The 10,598-nt window shown below is 40.8% G+C and overlaps 1 protein-coding gene across 4 annotated transcripts in view; it reads right to left on the reverse strand.

Annotated features, from left to right (window-relative positions):
• Positions 1 to 9,468, reverse strand: part of LOC144726398 (uncharacterized) — a 59,961-nt gene extending 50,493 nt beyond the window's left edge. For 2 of the 4 annotated variants that reach the window (XM_078605126.1, XM_078605099.1), the window contains exons 1-3: positions 9,108 to 9,468; positions 8,037 to 8,072; positions 6,957 to 7,041 (exon numbers count right to left, since the gene is read on the reverse strand). In XM_078605126.1, coding sequence (XP_078461252.1) covers positions 6,957 to 7,009 — 53 coding nt within the window. In that variant the 5' untranslated portion in view covers positions 7,010 to 7,041; positions 8,037 to 8,072; positions 9,108 to 9,468. The remainder of the gene's footprint in view (positions 1 to 6,956; positions 7,042 to 8,036; positions 8,073 to 9,107) is intronic. The other 2 variants (XM_078605108.1, XM_078605083.1) reach the window with 1 other exon arrangement.
• Positions 9,469 to 10,598: the final 1,130 nt, after the last annotated feature.

The raw sequence follows: 10,598 nt of genomic DNA on the forward strand, positions 1-10,598 counted from the left end.
CAATACATCAAGACAGTCAGACACACACTATAGCTTACTGAACTGAATGAATCCAGATTCACATTGTTCACGAATGTCACAATACTGAAATGCTCATTTGGGGTAACAGACGTTGGAGTCTTCAATCTGGTCTTGTATTGAACAATTTCATAATTTGTCATTTCAAGTAAAAGATTGAATGGATAATGATAATAATTGATGCACTCGGGAGCATTTACTCAAACTCTGACCAAGCTTAAAAGCACATCCATGTTTAAATGTGCTGCTAAACATTCTTCTCACACACCATTCCACTCACCCCTTGCATTTATTTTTGACATTGACAGGAACACTAAACTCAAAGACAAACCCACTAAGAGTATAAAACAACTGTATACTTCCCAGGTGTAGCATATGACGAGGTAGATAAGTACATGTCCTAACTTTTGTTTCACTTTTTAAAACAAATGTGAGAGGAAAGAGGGTGTGGTTCGTAGGCTGATGACTTTACAGTTATATTGCCAGATACACATTCCTTATACCATATATGGTAATATTTTTTAACATACATCTATAGTTAGATTCTTGTTTTACACTATTATATAAATATCCAGTATTTTCTGCGACTATGTTCTTTTCATGGTATGCCAATGCATTATAAAATCAGCTGATTATTACAATGCAAAGTACCCTGGATTCACCAGATGCATTGTAAGTGCTGAGTTTTTTTTACATCAACAACACAAATGAGGTTACACCTGCTTCTGGTGCCATTCATTTGACAATTGACGACTAAATGCTTGGCTGTACGAAGAGACTGGATCTACAGTGTTAAAAACAACCAGGTTTCACATGTAATTTTGATCCACTTTGTGACAACTGCGACGTACAAGTCAAGACAGCACTGGACGTCCGTCAATGTCAACCAATTTTGTTGAACTTTGCATTGCATTCTTTCTCCTCGTCCGAACCCAGACTGGAACAATTCATGATCAAAAAATGAAGCCCTGCCTCAAGGCAGTTGCTCCACACTGTTTTTCACAGTTTGTATGGGTATTTAAAGCCTCTATTGTTGCTAACCACCACTTACAGGTGTGGCGCTGGAGCCCTTGTTTGTAATATTTTCTAAATGTTTCAGGTCAATAATGCAAATAATACTTTTATTTGCAAACTATCACACACAGGTACAACCCACAATCTTGGGTCTTGAATGTTTTACCAGTTGCACATCGTTATTATGCAGTATTTCACCAAAAGGCACCAAAACAAACACCACGCCTGTAATTCACAGTGGCAGCACTGCATGTTAAAATGTGCCTGTCAGTGCATAATGCACTTTATGAGCTCACCAGGCTTGGCTGGAAAGAAGCCATTTACTGTCTGGATAAAATGGAATGAATGAAGCAGGCAAGCATGCACACGCTAGCTGCTAAGCCCGCTGCACTCTGCCACACTCCCATAACTCCTGACTTTTAATTTGTTGGCAGACATATTTCACACAATTCACTTTTGGGTTGTTAATATTAAAGATTTTTGTGCATTATCAATAACATGCAAAACATTCTTATCAGTTTAACAGCCTTCAGTAACCCACACTGACCAGCGTGGTGAAGTATCATCAAACAATCCCCATAACTGACAGAGCATGGTGAGGCCTTAATTTCAGCGGTTGGACTGACAGACCGGTTGTAAGTTTTTTTTTTAAATGGAATACAATTGGTTGTCACGTGACCAAACACATTCAACCGTATTATGCAGTTTGGCTATGCTAATTGGTTACATCACTCCTAAAAAATAAACAGGATTACATATTCAATGCCATGGTTTTTGGGAGCTGACAATTCCATAAATAACTGCTTAAATATATTGAATCGATAAGCAACCCTTGTTTCCTCCACAGATAAAGCTTTGAAATGAATGATACGCACGTGATAAAAGTTCTCAATCCACCAAGTACTACTTGACATCTGTCAAAAAGAGTTGTATGGCCCTTTGGATTCCTCCCGTGTAAATAAATGTTCTGATTCTGAAATGAAATACGATTCTCAATTTTCGCAGTGGCTAAAAATCTACTCCAAGCGTATATTTTAGAAGACCTGCAAAACTGGTTACCCAAAACGACACGAAACACTTCACAGTAAAATACGAAATACCATACACATCTGTAATAAGAACTACTGTATAGGAGAGCCTGCTCTTTAAAACCAATATTATATTACAGTACATCATTTCACATACACTGATGAAACAAATGGAAGCAAAATTGTACAAGACCTTCCAGAAATGAAACACTTGACATTAAATCCAGTACTGTTCAACTAAACACAAACACTAAAAGTATTATAGGTCCAACTATATTACATGTTCTTTTAGCCCTGGAACAGCAAATACTTAAAACGTTGCATTGAAGTTCCAGCGAGTTATTACAAAAAGTAAACACTAGCAAGGTCAAGCAAACTTTTCTTGAACAAGAGCACAAGCTAACCCTTCAAACGTTCAACACCAGCCACAGCACTCCCTTATATTTTCATAACAGTTAGGGCCCTAGGCTCCAGCAACTTTTAACATGCCACTAAATGTAAAGTTTTAGTTTAATTAGCCGTTGCATAATCGCTAAATTATTCCATATTCAGAAGCCTAGATTTCTCAGAGTTGTTTTATACAAAGTTCTAACTACAGATCATGCTGTAAAGCAATTTTCACATCCAAAGCACAAAACTATGATACATAATGAATGTTCAATGCTATGGTGTTTTAAATAATTTTGCATCTACAATATGAACTGCTATATTGCTGGGCAAAATTAGATGCATTTCTAAAATACATAATATGTTGGAACAGGTGTCTTTAGAGCTCATAACAAATAACCAATTGTGTTGAAATGTCACCAATTATTCGTGTGGATATTATTATTATGCAAATAACTTTATGGCTCACTTGGTCACAAAACAACCCCTGTTATTTAAGTGCACAATGCATTATATATGTTGAATGTATGCAACTTCCTGCCAAAGTAAATTCCTTGTCTGTGCGAACTTTCATGGCGAATAAAACCCTTTCTGATTCTGATTAACACACTGCAATTTAGGTAACGAGTCCAATTCAAATGTTGGCGAATGTTTCATTTAGTCAAATTTTTGGGACAATGTCTAATGTCCCCATTACCAACTATGGAAGGAAACTGCAATAAATGTGCTTTCAAAATTTAGTCAAGAAAAATATCTGACCAATTGTGTCACAATTCTTGAGTGAATGTATATTATCCGTAAAATGTAAATGAAAATATATGCACAATCTGCTTGTAACTAAATATATAAAGACTCTGACACTACAACGTGGTGTATTGCATTGCATACGCAGTTGCACACACCACAATGCCATTTTTGTTTTCTGCTGAAAATGTCAGTACTACAAGACGAAATTGTGGATGGCGTTCAAATGTCCCTTCATCGTCCAAACCATGACTAAATAACAGGAGGCATTTAAACAAAGTTCGACACTCTTTAACAGTGATTTATAAAGATGCACGTTTGGCTCTTCCACACTAACAGTGCTCCGAAACAATTAAACATTGAGCTGCTAAATACAGTATACATAGACTGTGATGTGCTGTATACTTTGTTTTTACTGGAAAGAGTTAATAACAGAGTGTATGAACATGTCAATGTTACTGGACTTATGCAATGTATGTTTTGTGCACAATGATGTTTAACTTGTCGAACAAGTAGTTTACTTTTTCTGGAGACATTTCTTCGGTCATTAAAAGCCCTACCCAAACCACATCCTGTCTATAAAACAGCAAATGAATAAGCAAACTGCGAATCAAGTCCAGTTTTTAGTTTTCAGATATTCTTGAAAAAAAGAAATTGTAATGTTATAGCTAGGTTGGCATGTGTATCGTATACACATTATAATGACTAATGCCATGAGTTGTTAAAATGCCAATATTTACATTTATGGAAAATAAAGTTAATACCCCAAGCAAATAGCATATTTCAGAGTTAAACTTTGCAAATATTATTTTATAGGGGACATATTCTTGTAAAATGTGTTTCTGTGGCTTTATTTTGGTGACCACTTCAGTTTTTCTTTTATCACAGGATATACTATGATACTTTAAACATATATTTATCGTCCTTTGTCAATCCGCTGTTGAATGAAGGCCGCCCACGCCATGCCGGTCATGGAGGTTGTTTGCCTCGACTTCACCATGCTGGTCAGTATGGTTTGTGAAGCGCCAGGCTGGTTCAGGTATCACTCGTCACAGGTCTTAGCCATAGACAGGAATCAAACTCGGACTGCCAGATTTATAGCACAATGCACTAACCACTGCACAATTGTACCAATACAGTACTTTATAATAAGATAAATTATATATGTTAACAATCAAACTTCCACAACATGGCTAGCCTACTCTTTCACCAAAGGGAGTGTTACTGTCCATGTAGTCATGACCTTTATCTAACCCAGTGCCCATCCATTCCAGAAGATCAAACATCCATGGCCTTTACCACCATCAGATCATGCTGCCCGTCAGCCCAATCCCCACATTGCCTGCCTGGCAGCGCTTGCTTTGAGAATACCACACATTCCGCTACTTGTGTGTTCATCCAAAAAAAACCAAGGCCTCAGTTGTTTGCCATGCTTATGATTCAACAAGAGAATGGGTCATTATAAAATAAGTAGTTAAAGTGCATAACCATGAATACATGTAAATGCTGTAGCAAGGCATACACCAGTAAACATCATAATTAACAAAACACGACACTTTACATTCAACACATCTTGAGTTTGGACAGACATTAAAAGACCAAAAGAACCCAGATTCACTATTTAACTAAACAGACCACCACATTGCCTTGGTGAATTGTGCCATTGTTGGTTAGGGAGACATCAACACGTTTTCATCAAAAACTGGATGAAAAGCATAATTTACAAACAAATTAATTGGGCTCTAAGTGTACCCCATTCCTTTGAAACAAAAAAAGAGTGCTGAAATGCAAAAGCTTTCATATATATAAAAACAAGAACACATATTTTAGCCAAAATTTAAGGGCCCTTACATTACACACATATGTCGTAATGATATGAACGTAACTTTAGAAAAATTGTGTTTGGCCTCCAGGTTAGAAATATATTCATTGCATGACGAGTTTACATTACAAACAAAAAATATGGCATCTTGTCGTAGCATGGCAGAGCATTAAGAGTTTGTTTATACATGTTACTTGCCACAAAGCAAATAAACTATGTGCTGAGATATAAATACAGATAACAGGCGATAACACGACATACAAATTACATATTCTAAGGTTTACCCATATAACATGTGAAAATATCTAGGGTTGTTTATATTGTTTTTTTTTGCATAGCCCGTAACAACATTGCAAGCCAGAAAAAAAACATCTGTTTGTCACACATATAAATGTGTAGCAATAAAACATAACAGTGTTACTTTTTAACTGAGAAACGAAGAGAGTTGACCGTGGTGTATAGCTTAGCCCACTGGCCTCGTCGATCGACAGGTTGTGTTTGGTGGGGTAAAGTATGGGTACGCCCAGCTCTTCCAAGACATCTGCTCGGCATGTAAGACAGTAAGAGTAGACCAATCCCATCGACAGCTCCCTCCAAAGGAGGCCCTTACACTCGCAGTGGTGTGAGCAAGCAATTGCAACGTTGCACCTTTAACTTTAAAACTGAGAAACCAGGACAAATGTTCCGAGCGGTGGCTTAGACCACCGTTCCGTTTTGTAAGCTGGTACGTGCTGTACGATTATCATTAAAATTCCACTCTAAACGTTAACCGGTTACTGACTTTCGGAACCAGTGATTATGAAAACAATTACCGGTGCGGCGGTTGTTATTTAACAACGATAAATAAACGGTTGGGTACGTACTGTGCGAAACAAGTTCAACACTCGTAGAGGCTGGCTCACACGAAATTTATTTCTCTAAGACGATGGTACTTTGCAAGCCTACTGACTATCAACAAAGATTCGTTCATGAAGCCATCCATATATACAGACACAGAGACAATTTCAACCGAGAGGAACGTCATAGAGTCAACAATCATTGGAAAGATGTCATCATGACTTGACTTGTGTTTTCTTGCCAATCAACCTCCACCGTCAGCAGTGTGGTGTGTGGAGTGGGGTGCAGGGATTTCTTGGCGGCCCTTTGCTGCATTGACAATGTTGCTCCAATGGCATTCGTGCACTGCCTATGCTCCTGGTGCTGCTGATACACTTGGGCTAGGCCCATCCCCAAACCTTTAACACATTCCTGCGGAGGGAGCAGGTAGGAACGTTGGGTCAATGGCCAGGGTCAACGGCGGCGTGGTGTATTCCACAAATATACCCGACTGTGAGGGCGGGCACAAGATGGCGTGAGTAGGTTATACGTTGAGTTTTATAAGGGCACCAGGGGGTGACCAGCCCCTCCCCACCCAGCCCCACCCCTCCCACCCCCCACCCAGCCCCACCCTCCCCACCCAGCCCCTCCCCACCCAGCCCCTCCCTCCCCACCCAGCCCCTCCCTGCACGACGGACACAATAATCCCCTGTGGGCTGGTGTAACCAGGAGGTTCCTACCAGTAACAGTTTGCCTCTGACGACCGCTTGTGTTGCGATCGAAACGTGATATTTGTATTCACTTTATTTTTATCATTCTTTTTTCTGTCTACGTGACTTTACCGAAAGAACCAAAGAATATAAAAAGTACTGTACCCTTTAACAGAGGTGTGGACTCGAGTCATGTGACTTGGACTCGAGTCAGACTCGAGTCATGAATTTGATGACTTGCGACTCGACTTGGACTTGCATAACAATGACTTTGTCCCACCTATGAGATGTGGACTCGAGTCATGTGACTTGGACTCGAGTCAGACTCGAGTCATGAATTTGATGACTTGCGACTCGACTTGGACTTGCATAACAATTACTTTGTCCCACCTCTGCCCTTTAACAACAAATCCATACCTAGCTGGGATGGGGGGCAATCGTGTGTGGGATGGCACCGCAGCAGCTTCCATTGGCAGGGTTGAGAACTCCGATTGGAGAAAACCTGACACACGTACGCAACAAAATAGAACATTTCATTCCAGATTTTGTTCCAGGCCACTCAAACAAAAGAGTGCTTTGAAACAAAATCCTGTTGGGTGTAAGGAATTGTGGATGGATCTAGGTTGTGCACACATTTGCATACCCATCAACCCATACGGTTTACCATTATTCTTGTACAGGGAAATTGAGTTTTCAGGTCCATACAGCGTACAACCGTTTCAATACGGGGAAAAACACAAATTTTGTCTATTTGTCTGCGTTTCTCCCTTGTGATGGGACTTTTTAGAATGAACGTTGTGATTTATAAGGGCACGAGATGACCAATAAGGTCTGACTTGGTCTGTAATAAGGTAGACACTGATAAGGGGTTGATAGGTATGCATTTGTCAAGTGCACCTGGCAATAGCTGGATGTGATGCTTACGTAAAACGCAATTTCTACGTAAACGCAATTGCCAGTTCAACGTAACACGTTTGGTACTTTATTGTATGCAATTTCACGTCCTTAAATTGAGCAATGCTCTTTTTATACATCTTGCACTTATTGTGCAACCCCTGTACCGCGAACACACTATGTTTCTATGAGTGCAGTAAACGCCATTAAATTACTACACAGTGAAGTCATATAAAATCACTCTTGACAACAGGATGTTGATGAGTGATTATTAGTACGTGATGAGTAATTGAATCAGAGATGAATCTGTTCATTTTTTTTAAAATCATCCATCAATATGGGGGTGGTCACTCCGTCAAGTAACCAGTTAACATTATCAAGGCACACCTAGTAGATGATGACTAAGTGAGTTTAAGGGCGTGATCAGTTACACGTACGATAGGATTGTTTTGGTGAATAACCAAATGTGTACGATCTGACCACTTACTGCATTCTTGGCGTAATGCAGTAACCGGCTAGTGAGTAAGAAGTGTGTGTGTGTGTTGTAGGAAGATGTTGCAATCTGCTGTGTACGTTGTACACTGAAGTTCTATGTGTAAGCACCTTGGCAGCAGTTTCAAAGGGGGGGGAACAACCTGCCTGCACACACGGGGACACACACACACAATACAACAATGGTTACACGTCAGCCAGAATGAGCGGACACTGCTAAGAGGATCAACGATTGTACACAGCAACTTGCCATAACAATCACGTCATCCATTGTGATTTTTTTTAAAAACATCTCAATATACTTTAAATGCGAACACACACACATTGTTCAAGCATTATAACATGATCATACTGTATTCAGCAAAGTTATTTTACATGCGCAAGTGTCAGATTTACATGTGTATAGAAAAGGCAAAGAAATACGTGAGTCATATGATCACATTTGCTATTAAACCGCTACCAGCGTCTGCACACACACAAGTGTGGTAGTACTTTATACTGTTAAACACAGCACTTATGAACCAATATAAATGAACATTGTAGTAAAGCAGACACATGTATTAGCCACAGAGAGCATAAATACAGTCACGTTACCACCAAAAAGACACGTAGGTTTCTGAGTTGTTCACTCATAACTTGACTTGTAATCTATACACATTACTTTTAACTACCCGTACGATGAGAGTACAGTGCTGTCATTCCAGCAAAATACATTAGAGGTACAGTACAGTACATCTAAAAAAATCAAACAATAACAGCCACATAAACCACAAACGCCACGCACGCTTCTCCCGTACACCAACTATTTGTGTTAAGTTATCAGAGTTACTTATCATCCCGACTTGTTGAACATAGCGGCTCCAGAGATGTTACAAGCGCGACAATGCGGGTGCAATTATTAAACAGAAACAAGGGAGCCAGAACACAACAACAACAACCACAACCACATCATCATCATCACCACAACTTTACAGGCTTTTTTTAACGAACGCGACCTCGGTAGTAACCGCAAGAGTTGTGACACTTTGCAAGCAAGTAGCATCACACATTTACATTAATATCATTTTTAAAAAAAAGTACAAAACATCAACAAACAAACAACCCCATCGATCTCTCTCTTCTCTATCTCGACCTGCACACAGACGGTGACACCACCAACAGCGTGCAGCGAAGTAGCAATACCAGCGGCGATGTTGTTGTTGTTGTTGTTTGTTGATGTTGTTGTTGGTAGTCGTGGATTTGTCTTCTCGGGTCTCCAGACAAAACTTTGTAACTCCACAAGCTGCTTGCTGCTGTTTGCCGTCTCTTACTCCTCCCTGGAAGCCGGGAGGAGACGACCGACGGACGGACGGGCGGGAGCGTGAACCCAACTCGACGTTAGTGTGGCCGGGACCTCGGTACGTCCGTCTCTTGCCCGTCACTGTTGCGTAGTCCTGTCGGTGCGAAGGGCCGACGGAGCAGATGAGCGAGAGAAGGAGAGAGATTATGGAAGCTGGAGGAGAGAGAGAGAGAAGTGGAGTGGATGACAGCGGCAGGAGGAGGGGGGAGGGGGCGGGGGGGAGAGGGGCGGGGCTTCTCCCCGCTTGGGCCCCGCCCACTCTGGCTCAGATTTGATGCCAACTCTGGGCGGGTGAATACCAAACAAACCTTCAGATTTATACAGTACTTCATAAACTAAACTCATTTTTTATAATACCAGGGTAAGGCCCACTGAGGCTATGTTAGCTCTTTTTCTTTTTTTTCTTTCCAGAAGCGATCTGGCTATCGAAAATGATAGGTCAACGAAGTGGCTTATCGTGGGGAAATTTATAGGACCCGAATACAGGGTGTTTCAAAAAGATGGACCCAAGTTCAAAGCAGTATATTTCACGATGGCAACATGTTACAACACAAAAAGTTACAAACGGTTTCATGAGTTATCAAGTTGTACTATCCATTCTATAAATGCTCTATGTGCCCTCCAACTGATGTATGGACAACATCGAGACGATAGTTGAATTCGTCCCAAACGCCTCTCAAAGTTTCATCTTCCACTGAAGTCACCGCTGCCGTGATTCTGTTTTTGAGGTCATCCAGATTAGTCGCTAATGGTGGCACAAAAACACGGTCTTTGGCGTATCCCCACAAGAAAAATTCGCAGGGTGTGATGCAGAGGTGGGACAAAGTCATTGTTATGCAAGTCCAAGTCGAGTCGCAAGTCATCAAATTCATGACTCGAGTCTGACTCGAGTCCAAGTCACATGACTCGAGTCCACATCTCATAGGTGGGACAAAGTCATTGTTATGCAAGTCCAAGTCGAGTCGCAAGTCATCAAATTCATGACTCGAGTCTGACTCGAGTCCAAGTCACATGACTCGAGTCCACACCTCTGGTGTGATGATGTCTGGGGTGATCTTGGGGGCCAAGAGTGTAGCGCCAAGTCTTGGGTTCCCGTGCAACCTATCCAACGTTGAGGCGGTGTGACTTGCGAATGACTGAGGCTAGGGGCTGTTTGTGCGCTGGGAGAGGCGTCTATGGGTAATCATTGTGAAACTCTATGCCCCGCCATTTCAAATGGTAAGAGTTTCATTCATGGGCGGTACGTGGTTGCAGAGATATAGCGATTTAAAATCGGTCCGTCATTTTAAAACACCCTGTACTCTAAAATGCTGACCCGATCTTAATAACAATAC

Source organism: Lampetra planeri, chromosome 2 (genome assembly GCF_965212315.1).
Source record: "Lampetra planeri chromosome 2, kcLamPlan1.2.h2, whole genome shotgun sequence".
NCBI classification, from domain to species: Eukaryota; Metazoa; Chordata; class Hyperoartia; order Petromyzontiformes; family Petromyzontidae; genus Lampetra; species Lampetra planeri.